The following is a 13,217-nucleotide window of genomic DNA, read 5'->3' on the forward strand; positions in this document are numbered from 1 at the left end:
AAAATAAAATAAAATAAAATAAAATAAAATAAAATAAAATAAAATAAAATAAAATAAAATAAACAAACAAGAAAATAAATGATAAAAAGCAAGTTGCTTAAGCCTCACGCACAAGCCTTCTATAAAACCTGGTACCTTCACCATTGTCCTTGAGACTCTTCCCTCTCTTAGGCAAAGTCAAGGCCATCAAGGCCACTTGTGGTCTGGAATGTGACTCCCAAACAGCACTAAGGTTGTTTCTTGAAACTTTCTCTAAGCACAGGTGGGCAGAGAACCTTCTGTACCTGGTCCTGGATAACACTGGACACTTCCCCTTCTCTCCAAAGCCCAAGGTCACTCAGAATGGGCCTGTCTGTGTCTGGGTCCAATCATATGCCTCTCACCCTCACCCAGTTCCCTTACCTGGCCACCTGGTTGATGACAGGTGCAAAGTATGTGGGCCCATAGAGCTGCACTGTGCGCAGACTCTGGAAGTAACTCTCCAGCACGCCCTCAATGCCTGCACAGTTGGGGTCTTCATCGTTATTGTTCTGGAAAAAAAAGGTTCTGCTAAGCTAAGCTCACACTGAAAGCATCCAGGAGTGCTCTGATCCCAGTTCACTGCCTCCCAACCCCTTCATGCTCCCCTCCAAACCGCAGCACCTCCCTGTCCTGGCATTGTCACACAGCTCTTCCTTGGCCCTCGCCCTTCACACAGTAACAACAGAAGTGATCCATCACTGAGTGTATGCTCTGGCCCATACCGTACCAGGGGGAACTGGTGGGAGATTCGCCCCTCTGGGGGCAGCTTGGCCCCAAAACCATAGGCTGGGAAGAGCTTGTCACTGTCGTAGTCTTGGATGATCTCTCCCACTGCCTTGAGGGCCATGGCATAGGCGCTAAGCTGGTAGGGACTCATGTAGTGCAGCGAGGTAGGCTGCAGGGGATTCCCTGTAGAAAAACATGGGCTCTGACCTCACACATGCTTATCTGCTATGCATGTACCCAACCATCCATTTACCCACCATTCTGTGACTGAGTCATCCTTCTGTTCTCATACCTTTCTTGAAACTCTCCCTTGCTCCCCTATGTGTTTTATGTTGCGTTACATGGTCACCCATTACCACACATCCTCCAACCCACCTGCTAGGCAGCAAATTCAGTGTTCAATCTGTTTCTTCATCTCTATCCACTGACTTCTGTATTCTCTGGCTCATCTATGCATCCTGTTTACTTAGCTGTCACATCTCGTCCTTCCTATCTCTATACTAGTCTCCACATTCAGCCGTCCTGGTCCATTCCCTTTTCCTGCCTGAGTCTCCTAGCTGACGCACCCCCAACTTGAAAGAACTGTCTGCCCATGCATTCATGCACACACCTCACACCCCTTAGTGCACTCACTTCCAGTTCTTCTCCCCGTGATATATTCATTGATCTGCCTATTGATTAATCATTTACCACCTATTTATTTATCCTTGTATATACCCACCCATTTGTCCTCTCCTGATAACCCCGTTCTCTCCCTCCTACCCATCCATTTTCTCTCTGGCCAACTGAACTATCTAACTGTTCAACCTTCTCTGACCTGGGTACCCAGCATGTCCTGAACCCTCTGTCCACCTTTGCATCCAGTACTTCCCTTCTATCACTCCTTCTCAAGCGTGGACTTCTTGGGGAGTTACGTCTTATCCCAGGAAGGACTCTACGCTCATCTCTAAAGAATCCTTAGACTCTGCCCATTCCCACACCCTCACCCATGTCTCACCGTTGGAAGCAGTGAAGTCAATAGCTACTGTGAAGTTCAGCTGTGTCCTAGTGGAAGAGTAGGTGGCTTGATTAATGAGAGACCAAAACCTAGGAAATCAATATTTCCCAAACATGGCCACATGCTAAACTGCAGATTGTGATCCAGACAATCTGGGTAGAACCAATCAAGTGCCAAGTTCTGCTGTTGCTGCTGTCCACTTTAGAAGCAGAATTAGATGCATAGTCTCATGACTAGGGTATTGTATGTAGCTTAACGTGACGCAATACTCCTGGGATAGTAACTAAAGTATGTTTTACATAAGAGAAAACTGAAATTCTGAGTAGCCAAGTTTACTGCCTGGGTCTGCCTGCGGTCACAGACACAAGCACAGTGTCTCCTATGGTCAGCCTGGCAGCGCTGCCCTCTTGTTTACCCATGAGGCATTTCCTGTGTTTGAGTACATGGACACACCAAGCATTGAATGCACTGAACCGCAGCTCCTAGGCCACTGTTCGAGACTACCGATCGGGCTTCTATCTTCCAAAGGGACTGGCAGCCCCACGAATAGAACAAAGAACATTCCGTACTTCACAGAACACTTGATACGTCTTTTGCTATTGCCTGGCAGTTTATCTCGTGAGCTCACTGGACCCTGACCGTGCACAAGCAGGAAAACTCCCTGCTGGCTTGGCCAATGACTCACCCTCCCTTGATGTAATCCACAAAAGTGAATTCTGAGTCCACAGAGAAGGAAAGGAGCGTCACCTGTGGGACACAAGAGGCAGCTCTGCCACTTTCGCAAGCACAGCTGAGGTAGCAGAGGAGAGGGAGCTTCTTAAGCCTTTGGAGAGAACTGCATTATGGGATATGCGTATTTTCATTCATGCCCGGCTTCTCCCACCCTGCCCAGTCTCCAAAAGAACACAGGTGCATCCTGGAATTTCCAAAAGCATTTTAAATTTGGAAATGTAACTTAGGGTATTTTTAAAATTTCTGCAGAAGTGTAACATTTGGAAATTTTCCTGCATCAGGAAGTTCAATGATGTCGCCTTAGCCTCAGTGTTACTGTCCCAAGTCTCTTGTGCCCACTGTCTTGTTCTACCTCCAGTGGTTGTCATGTGTGTCATAGGATCAAGACAGAAGGATCTGGGAGGTCAGAGGCCAGGGAGTACTCACAGTCCCCGAGTTGGTATATTTCTTCTTCTTGCATTTCTTCCGAGGGTTAAGTACCTAAGTAGAAGATGGTCACAGTGACAGTTACCAGCTGCCTAGGACAGAGAGCCTGGCAAAATGGAAGGGCATGCTCTCACCTCATACACTGTGAACTGATTCTGGGCCTTGCTCAGCTCCCGGTAGCTGGTGGTGAACTCACCAATGAAGTCATGGCTGCAATGAGACCATAGGTGGGTAAGCAGCTGCTGCTGATACAGAGCCAGAGCCAAACCCTAGAGCTTCTATTGCCTAAGCTTCTGACTTGGGCTCTAAGGCAGTAGGGTTGTGGCTAGATGGGGAAGAAAAAGGTGGAAGGTGTTGTACTAGAGAGCTATCTAAGCCAGTCGGTTGTGATGGTGTGTTCGCCATTTCCCTTCTGGCTCCCAGAGCTGCTCTGAACCTCAGAATGTACCACAGGGTCTAGGAACCGCTCCAGTGAGCACAGGAGAAAGAAGCACATTGACTCATCTACCTTCCGTCTCGGTCCCAGTCATATACGTCGATCTTCACTGTTCTGAAACGCACATGATTAATGCAAACATGGCTGTGTGTGCATGCCAAACCCAAGGGGCTCCCCAGCCGCTCACCCAGACTCCAGTCACCTCATCCATCCTGTGTCCTTCCATCAGCTGCTCATCTTCAGCCTTCCCCCCCTTCACTCATCACACACACATACTAGAGCAGTCGCATGTATGTGTGTGTGCTCGTGCACGTGCACACACTTGCCATTGGAATCTCACTTTATTCCAATGTTCTTAGTACTTTCAGAATGTCTCATTTAATGCATTATGTATAACTATTATTCTCTGTAAGTACTGTTGTTCCTATTTTTGGATAAGAAAGTTGATATATACCCTTGTCCTTCTCCTCCTACCCCCTTGGGGATGATAATCTAAGGAACTTGGCTAAGGTTTCATAGCTAGTAAGTGACAGCTGATATTTGAACCCAGATATCCTGTTTCCAAAGACCTTAACCGATCCTTCCTTCCTTTTCCCCCCCTTCTTTCTTTCGGAACTTCCTTTTCCCCTTCAACAATTTTGCTGTATATCCAAGGCTGGGCTTAATTAAACTCAAGATGCTTTTCCCGCAGCCTCCCGAGTCCTGGAATTACAAACACATGTCACCACGCCTGGATCCAGAGACCCTATCCTCTATCTCATATATCTGTTAAGTTCAGTCCATCAAACTACGTGTAGCCGTCCATTTATTCATATATATGCCAAATCAGTTACCTATTCATCTTTCTCTTTATTCACATATCAAATCATACAGCCCATCGTTCACCAGCTCTAACACATATACATGACATAAGCACCCATTTGTCTGTTCATCTGCTCAATTAAATACCCAGCCATATTAGCTCCTGTCTATTCATTTGTATAACTGTCCATTCAGGTGCCCTTCAGCTCTTTCAGCCCACCTACCCAGTATCTCTATACCACCCACTCAGTAGTTCCTTTGGGTCAGCCATCAACTGATTCATCCACCTAGGGTTCATCTGTCTGGCCACCAATTCACCTGTCACTCTACATGTCTCATTCAGTTCTACTTGACTTTTCATTCATGTGTCTGCCTCTCTCAGGTTATACATCAGCTCTTACATACTCAGTATCACGGCTCCATATCACCCATCTTCTCTCCATCTGCGGACATACCTACTAGTGTAACTTTCTATTCATCGTCTATGCTTTCATTATCTCCTCTACTCACCTACCACCCCCTTTATCCATCTACCCACCCACCCACCCACCCACCCACCCAGTGGTCCATCAACAGTTTATCTACCCATCTGACCATCTTGTATCAGCTCACTCATTGTTCACCTTTGACATACTATTTCCTCATTCTGGGGCTCAGGAATCTCATCACTTTTTTTAGAGGGAGCCTCACTCATGTCCTGATCCCCAATTCCCTGTGAACCAGACCTGTCATAGTCTCCATTGCACAGTGCCCGCACAGGGATGCTGAAGGGCTGCCATACTGGGTTCAGTGTGTTTTTCACAACCTCTGTCTTGTGGCAGATGGTGAACCTGAAGGGAAGCAGGAAACTGGAGAATGCCTTAGAGTAGCATTGAGACTACTACTTGTAGAGATTCCCAGGATTCTTCACTCATTAAACTTGGGCCAAGTTTCTAACCTCAGAACTGAATGGGAGTGACTCACGTGCCATCTTCATTGCTCCTGTAGAACACAAGGAAAGGATCTGACTTCCCAAAGAAGTCCTTTTTGTCCAGCTTGTTCGCACACAGCTGCATGGTGGCAATGTCCTAGGGATGGATAGAGTGGGCTGTTGGGATCCAGATAGCCCAGAGCCTTCCAAAGTGCCCAGTGAGGGAGTCTGGGGAATGAAGGAGCTTGCGTTCTAGCATGTGGCCCACACTGACCCGGCAGTTGCTGAGCTCCTCAGCTGTCAGCAGTATGGTTCCACACTTCTTACCTGGCACACCCCTAGAAGCAGAAAAGGCTTCTTAGAGAGAGGAAGGAGGCTGGACAGCAGAGTTGGGGTGATCAATCTGGGCTTTCTGGGTCAGGGCATTCCATTTGCCATTTGCTGACAATCCCCTAAGTGTACCTCACTTCTATTCTGAGAGCCTCCTGGTGAGAAAAGGCCTGCTTTGACTTGGTGGTATCTAAAGTCTGTAGGAAGGGGCTAGACTAGGGGACATCACATAACAGCAGTGTGACAAAGGCAGGTAGACTCAGGGTAGATTTTATTGTTTTCCAGCTGCTTGACCCTGGCACTCCTCCTTTAGCGTCTTATGTCTCCCCTTGATATGGGAATGGCTATGGGCTGTGGGGGGGGGGATTTGAACTCATGCCCTGAAGGCAAGAGCTTTGTGAGCCTTGAACTTTCGAAAGGTACATTTTTCAAACAGCCCTGGCTGTCTACACTGTGCTACACTGGGAGGGGCAAGCTAGCATTTGAGCGTCTGGTAGACTCTGCCCTCAGGGAGCTTCTAGAGGAGTGGCCTGTTAGAAGCTGCAGACAAGTGTAGTGTGATGTACCGTTCTGAATGAGAACAATTTCTGTTTAGACCAAGAGGCAAAAGTGTGCTTTGCCTTCTGAAGATGTGAGGAAAGGAGAGAGAAAGGAATACACACACACGTGTGCACATGCATGCTCTCATATACAATGTGCATGGAAATACAGAAAACAAGCATTCAGGAAGCTAAAGTAGAGGACTCAACAAACAAAACATAGCTGGGTGTGTGGCCCATACCTGTAATTCCAGCACATGTAAAGTTGAGGCAGGAGAATCGCTGTAAGCTTGATGCCAGACTGGGATACACAGTAAGTTTAGGTCAGCCTAGCCTACATAGTAAGACCATGCCTCAATTTCTATGAGTTTGAGGCTAGCCTAGTCTACAGAGGGAGCCCTAGGACAGCTACGGCTACACAGAAAAACTTTGCTCGAAAAGGCAAACAAACAAACCAAAATGCAAGCAGTGACAACCCCATCTCCACTCTCTCCACTCTCCAAACAGCAAAGAATTTAAACAACATGAAAAAGACAAAGGATGTTTTATTCTCTCCTGTCCCCAAAAGGGACATTTTCTTGTGCTCAAAGGGTATAGCCAGAGACCCCCAGCCCTGATTTGCCTTGAGTCCCTAAGCATTAAGGGACTTCATTGATAGAGGCCTGTAAATCACGATTCTTAAAGGCATCCAAAGTGTCCAGGGGCATTGAGTCCAGGAGCTGGAACATGAGTTAGAGGATAAACAGGTAAAGGTACTTGCTGCCCAGCCTGGCAACTGGAATTTTATTCTCAGGACCACCTGGTGGAAAGGAGGGAATCAGCTCCCACAAGTTACTCCTCTGACCTCTGGATGTGTGCTGTGACACCTGTGTGTACACCCCTTACAAATACAAAAGGGCAGACAGTCACAGGTTCAAGTCCTAGCTAACTTGCTATAGACTTTCCCCATCTTTAAAGGGAGAGGGCTTACCTAGGCATGGCAGACACACCAGTACTCAGGCTGGCAGGAGGACCAGCTAGGTTTGAGGCCAGCTCAGTCTACAAAGTCGTTTTCAAGCCAGCCAGGGTGACATAAAAACCTTGTCTCATTAAAAATAATAATAATAAAATGGAGATGTGGTGATGTATGTCTACAGTTGGCGTTTGGGAGGCTGGGGTAGGAGAACAGGAGATCAAGACCAGCCACCTCTACATAGAGAGTTCAAGGACAGGCTGGGCTATAGGAGAAGCAAACAAACAAATCAAAATAAAAAGAACTGTTTTAGCTAGGTGTGGTGGTGTATCACTCTGAGTTTAAGGCCAACCTAGTCTACAGAGGGAGAACCAGAACAGACAGAGCCCAGAGAAGAAAGCGTCTCTCAAACAACAGTGACGGCGACAATGATGATGACGATGACAACAACAACAACAACAACAAAAACTGTTTTTTTTTTTCTGCCTGTTTAGTTCCTTCAAATCCTGACCCTGCAAGCTTTAACAAGAGGGTGCGGATGTGAATGGGGCCATTGCCTGACAGTGAACCATCCAGCCTTGGGCACATTGCCTTACATTCTCTCCACGTTCTCTGAGCCCTCTTCCCTCAGGGAGAAATGCAGTCTCCTTTCTGAGCACCACTCTGACTTTAATGTGCTATTTTGCAGAACTACAGACCTGTTTAAACCCAAGTCTATCTGACCCTTACTACACTCACACAGTAGAACACAGCCACACAACCCAGCTAACCAGTTTCCATTTCAACACACATGGCCTCAAACCTCAGGTCTGTACCACCACCCACAAACCCTACTGAGCACCCAAAGCCTTTCTCTCTCCAGTTCTGCTACACAGAAGATTCATTCCTCTCCCCTCAAAGCATCAGAGCCTCCTCCCATCCTCGCTCGCTCAGCCAGTGACCTGGTTTCCCACTTGCTGACAAAACTGAAGCAACCAGATGAGATAGTCCACCCACCGCCATGCCACCCTGCCTGCCACCAGCATCTTCACCCACGTGGCTGAGTCTTCCTACAGCTACTATAAATGAACCATCACGTGCCTCTTTACCCCTCTCCCAGCTACTGCCCGCTCTGTCTTGTCTGCACAAGGACATCACACCAGCAACTTTCCCCTTCTTTTTCTTTGAGATTCTTTGTAGCTAATGATTGCCTACAACTCTTGATGTAGCCCAGGATGGCTTCAAACTCGTGGCAGTGCCCCTGTTCTTGAGTGCTAGGATTACAGGCACAGGCTTCCACACCTGCATGGTTTCCCCTTCTGTTTATTCCCCCAGCATCTCAGTCTGGGCCCAGTCACATCAAGTTACAAATGTGATATACTTTTTTTCCTGTTAGAAAACTACAAACTGGCATATGGATACAAAGATGCCACAATGAAACCCATTATTCTGTATGCTCATTAAAAATATAATTTAAAAATTATAAATCTATTCTTTTTTCTTTACAGGTTCTTGTGATGTAGCCAAGGCTGAGCTTGAACTCCAAAACCTGCCTCATCCCTCCACGTGCTGGGAGTACGGGTCGAGCATCACTTTGTGTTTATTTGTTTCTCTGTATATGTGGATGACTTGTGGAATTTGGTTTTCTCCTTTTATCATCAGGCATAGTGGAAGGTGCTTTTTAGCCACTGAGCCATATCACCAGCCCTGTAAACCTGTTTTGACCCCAGGTCTCTGACAACATGTCTCTCTTTTTCTCTTTGCAGCAAAAACTCTGAAATTTGTCTGGCCCCTCCCTCTGTCCCTTTTCCACCCACTCCTATACCTCTCCAGCCTTCACTTGCTCTTGTCAGTAGAGATAATTTCTATCTTCTCATTTTATCTGATCTGTAGCAGTATTAGATATGATTGGTCTCTCATCCTCTGCTTCCTTCTCTTCCTTCTTTTTATGGTGTTGGGATCAAACCCAGGGCTACATGTATACTAAGGATATAGTCTACCACTCAACTATACTACAAAACCTTTCTTTATTAAAAGAAAGAAAGAAAGAAAGAAAGGCAGACATTTGTTTTTCTTGCAGTGTGTAGGTGGGGATTAAAACCATATTCCATGTTTTATACAGAAACTGCTACTATGAAGCTAGCATGGTGGCACATGTTTGGAATTCCAGCACTTGGCAGGTGGACAGAGTAGGTTTGCGAGTTCAAGGCCAGTCTTGGCTGCATATGGACTTCAAGAATAGCTTGAGACCATGTCTCCAAAACAAAAAAGCCACCAAACAAAGTAAGGCATTGCCACTATGACTGATACAAAGTGTTTTTAGTGTTGCAAGATTCATGTGGTACCTGTGACACTACTACACCTCTGCCCAGTGCATCCTCGGTGAGAAATAAAAGGTAGTAACAGCTAGAAACTGCTGTGCACGCTTAGCCTCAACCTGAGCAAAATGAGCAAACTGATATGGATACCCTTGTCACAAAACAGAGACCATACTGAGGTAAGGCGTCACGGTTTGCTTGTGTGTGTCTACTAGCTGTCCTATATATTTGGTATCTAATAGAACACATGCATTCATGCAGAATCTGCCCTTCAAACTGGGATTTTGTCTGTCTGTTTGTCTCCTCCCCGCCATACCCCGGCCCCTGGTTAACCTGCAGCTATATTACCTAGCTTGTCCTCCAACTTGAGGCGATCTGCCTGCCTTAGCCTCCTGAGTGCTGGGTGAGCCACCATGCATGGACTGCAGTATGCTCATTTTAACATCAACAACAACAACCCAAATGATTTCAGTTGGTGGCACAATTTCATCTTTCTGACTGCTCGGGATAAAGGCCCTGGCCTCCTTTCAAGTTCCACCTTTTCTTTCCCATCTGTATTTAATGGTTTTGGAATATCTTGACTTCCCCTTCAGAGTACATCCAGAATCTGACCAGTTTCCCATCCCTCAATGCTTCCTCCCTGGATTACAATGCCAGCTTTCTTTTCTTTTTTCTTTTGTTTGTTTTTCGAGACGGTTTCTCTGTATAGCCCTGGCTGTCCTGGAACTCACTCTGTAGACCAGGCTGGCCTCGAACTCAGAAATCCGCCTGCCTCTGCCTCCCAAGTGCTGGGATTAAAGGCGTGTGCCACCACCGCCCGGCCCAATGCCAGCTTTCTTATTGGCCAGTTTTCCAATTGGCCAACTTTTTGATAGGCTATCTGCTTCTGTCTTTGTCAACCCAGGATTCATTCTTTTTTTGTAGTCTTTTGAGCCTGGGTTCATTCTTAACCTAGTGGTCAGCATAGTCAGATTATGGCACTCATGCTCAGAACCTTACATTGCCTCCACCTCAGAGTGAGAGCTACAGGGCCCTGACTGGGAACCTCCTAATCTCCTGCCTCCTGCCTTGTCCCTCTCTTGGCTCTGCCCCACTGGCTGGTGTATTGTGATGCAGGTTGTTTAGGGCAGTTCCCTCTATTCTGCAAGGCTTACTCTTCACCTTCAGGTACTGCTCCAGGGTCACTAGTCTTCCGGTTGGCCAAAGGGTTGATGGTACCTCTTTCCCACCTGCTTCTTTACTTCTTTACTTTGATTCCTCTCTCCAGATGTCATTTACTATTGCTACTGTTCTGCACTGATTTCCATTTCCTTTCTCCAGCTAGCTTGGCTCATGGTTATAATTCTAGCCCATTGACAGTGGGTGACAGAGGTCCAGTACAGTGGTAGAACAGATCTTCTGGAGGCCCTCAACCAGGGCAAGGCACTGGAATGCAGCTAATGCACCATCTAGTGAGTGGGCATAGTGGCAAGACCTGAGGATCTGATCTTATTTCAAGAAGCTTCCCAGTAGAGTGGGGCTTGGGAGAGGGCTTTAAAGATTGGACCAGACTTGGAAAAAGAACGAAGAGGAAACATGTCCAGCCTGAGATTGATTTGTGCAGAGATCAGACTTTCTAGAGGAGTAAAGTGAGGTAGGGAAAGAAAGCTCCTGTTGAAGCAATCTCTGCAGCCCCTACAGACATCCTGCCACCCTGGCTGGGAGGGGGAACTCAGAGAGACTCCTCCCTCCCCTGGACCCTTTCCCATTCAGCTCACGTAAGAGGTCGCTCCACACGGCTGCCCTGGCCTCCAATCACCTCTCCCAGGGCCAGGAATGCTTGTCCCAGGAAATCCTGTGCCAAAACAGGGAGTCAGCGAGTCCGGGAGGGACACGGAGCCCCAAGCCTATCCTGGCGATGCTGCTGCTTTTGACCAAGATAATACCGAAGTGTAAATGACAGCCCCACATGTTTTCTGTTTCTTGAGGATCTCCCAACCAAATTCTTTCCGGTGCAGTCCACTGCATCCTCACCTTCTGCAGGTCCCGGGAGGTAGGCAGGGAAGGAAGAAAGGCAGTGAATAAGGCCAGAGCAGACAGGGGAAGGATCTGGGGTGGGGGCTGGTAGGCCAGAGGGACCAGGATCTAAGAAGGGCTGGTGGGTGCGCGCGTGGGGGTGGGGCGAGGAAGGGAAGGAGGTGTTCAGGGAAGTCCTTTGACAGGTTAGCCTCTATGTGCCCAAGCAACCTGCCAGCGGCCGCTGGCTTACCGGTTTGGAGATATTGGCTTTAGAGTCGACGTTGTACCTGGGAAGAGAGTGGAACCAGTGTGGGGTGGGGCTGGGTGGAGAAAGTCTGAAAGAGGTTAGGTTCAGTCTTGGTTAAGATTGTAGATAGAGAGAGGGGCAGTGGACACCAACTCAACTTGGGTGTGGTTTGGGATGTGTGTGTCAGGGTCAAGAGGGTCAAGCGTAGAGTGAAGCCAAGGAGGAGGTTTGATGGGGATGGAGTAGCACGGGAAGGAGCCCGAGGCCAAGGTGGAGCTAAATTAGAAGGCAGGGTTGTGGGCAGGGCCTGGCTTGCAGAAAGAACTGGATGGATCCTGCAGAAGGAGGCGCCAACTTGGTTGTGGGGGCGGGGTTAAGACCACAGTGAAGCCTTTGGAGACAGACCTGGGCTTGGGGGAGGAGCCAGGAAGCAAGGTGAGGTGGGGGCGAGACCAGGCAGAATTCTGGGCTGATCCAGGTTGGGAGGGGGGAGGGTAAGACAGGAATCTAGGAGGAGCCTCACACATCGAAGCGGAGATTTTGCTTTTCCTCAAAGAAATAGTCGAGAACGAATTTGCGCACGAAGTCTGGGTTCAGTGTGTTGTCAATCACCTCGGTTCGTCCGAACTGGGCGGCAGGGAGGGGTGGGGGGAGACGGAGCATGAGCTCGAGGCGTGCAGTCGGGCTAGAGGTTCCCGGGAGCGGCCCTGAGCTGGGCTGGGGCTCAGGGACTCACCTCCCGCCACTCCTGGCTGGCCCGGCTCTGCGTGTGAAGCACCACCACTGCGGGTGGAGGCAGGGGAAGAGAGCTCGTCAGGTCGGCCCGCACCCCTCACCGCTCCACCCGCTCCTACACCCCGGGTTCCTCCTCCAGGCCCTGGAGCTGCTTACTGGGGTCCGACTTGGAGAATGTATCCAGGTCTAGCAGATTCCTAGAGAAAAGCAACAAACAGATGGACAGAGAGCTAGCTCATTCTGGCGCTCACCACCTTAACACAGTCCTGAACTGACTGGGTACCTGGAGGAGACGTGGGGTGCAAATTGTACTCTCTCTTTATTACTATCCCCAGTGACTGTTGGGGTCCACGCTGTCAGCATTCGGGACAGCATCAGAAATCTCTGCCAATTGGTTCTATATGTGCCCACACTATCTCCAAGGGTCCAGGACTGCGGCTCGCCCCAGAACTTTGGCCCCTTGTGGCCCAGCTCTTTAGGGATTCCCGTAGCCCACCTTTTGAGCCGGTAGACTTGGGTGGGGCTTCCCAGGGAGGCCTCCCTTTCATCCTGCTAGAGACTTCAGCCTCAGTTCTCTGTTGCCCGCTCCTGGTCATCCCCTCTGTGGTCTAGCCCCCTGCCCACACCGAACCCGCAGCTGCGGTAGGCTGGGGAATTGTCCGTACTTAAGCCCTCCCCAGCCTGGCCCACTCACCGGCACGACACAGTAATTTCAATCTTGGTGGCCGGGACGCTACGCTCCGTGGCTCCGCCGAGAGACATGACTGTTCCAATGACCAAAGCCGCGTAGGGGCTGCGAGACCCCAGGTGCCGAAGCTAGGGGCGGTGGCGAGGTCGGCCCATGTGCGGAGGCAGCGGCGCTCTCTCCAGCCTTGTGTGCGCTCCGCTGCTCGCGCCCTGACAGTGGCCACCAGCAGCAGCGGCTCCAGATGGCAGCACAGCCCCGCCCGGCCCTGCAGGCGGCCCCCACCCCATTGGAGCAGCCTGGAGCTAGTCGGTGAAACTCATCCATACTTTAACTGACCTACACATCCTCTGGAACCACCACCAGAGTGATGCAAACCTTAGAA

The 13,217-nt window shown here is 49.0% G+C and overlaps 1 protein-coding gene across 1 annotated transcript in view; it reads right to left on the reverse strand.

The window, feature by feature from the left end:
• Positions 1–13,078, reverse strand: part of Cpne9 (copine family member 9) — a 23,123-nt gene extending 10,045 nt beyond the window's left edge. Inside the window, exons 1-17 of the mRNA XM_028788661.1 lie at positions 12,842–13,078; positions 12,304–12,344; positions 12,149–12,195; positions 11,936–12,039; positions 11,416–11,452; positions 11,181–11,183; positions 10,925–11,001; positions 5,324–5,387; positions 5,103–5,206; positions 4,865–4,969; positions 3,411–3,452; positions 3,037–3,112; positions 2,903–2,956; positions 2,430–2,491; positions 1,745–1,791; positions 749–930; positions 403–530 (exon numbers count right to left, since the gene is read on the reverse strand). Coding sequence (XP_028644494.1) covers positions 403–530; positions 749–930; positions 1,745–1,791; positions 2,430–2,491; positions 2,903–2,956; positions 3,037–3,112; positions 3,411–3,452; positions 4,865–4,969; positions 5,103–5,206; positions 5,324–5,387; positions 10,925–11,001; positions 11,181–11,183; positions 11,416–11,452; positions 11,936–12,039; positions 12,149–12,195; positions 12,304–12,344; positions 12,842–12,909 — 1,241 coding nt within the window. The 5' untranslated portion in view covers positions 12,910–13,078. The remainder of the gene's footprint in view (positions 1–402; positions 531–748; positions 931–1,744; positions 1,792–2,429; positions 2,492–2,902; positions 2,957–3,036; positions 3,113–3,410; positions 3,453–4,864; positions 4,970–5,102; positions 5,207–5,323; positions 5,388–10,924; positions 11,002–11,180; positions 11,184–11,415; positions 11,453–11,935; positions 12,040–12,148; positions 12,196–12,303; positions 12,345–12,841) is intronic.
• Between the last annotated feature and the right edge of the window lie 139 nt (positions 13,079–13,217).

This window comes from Grammomys surdaster, unplaced genomic scaffold (assembly GCF_004785775.1).
Source record: "Grammomys surdaster isolate TR1022 unplaced genomic scaffold, NIH_TR_1.0 125756, whole genome shotgun sequence".
In the NCBI taxonomy this organism is placed as follows: domain Eukaryota; kingdom Metazoa; phylum Chordata; class Mammalia; order Rodentia; family Muridae; genus Grammomys; species Grammomys surdaster.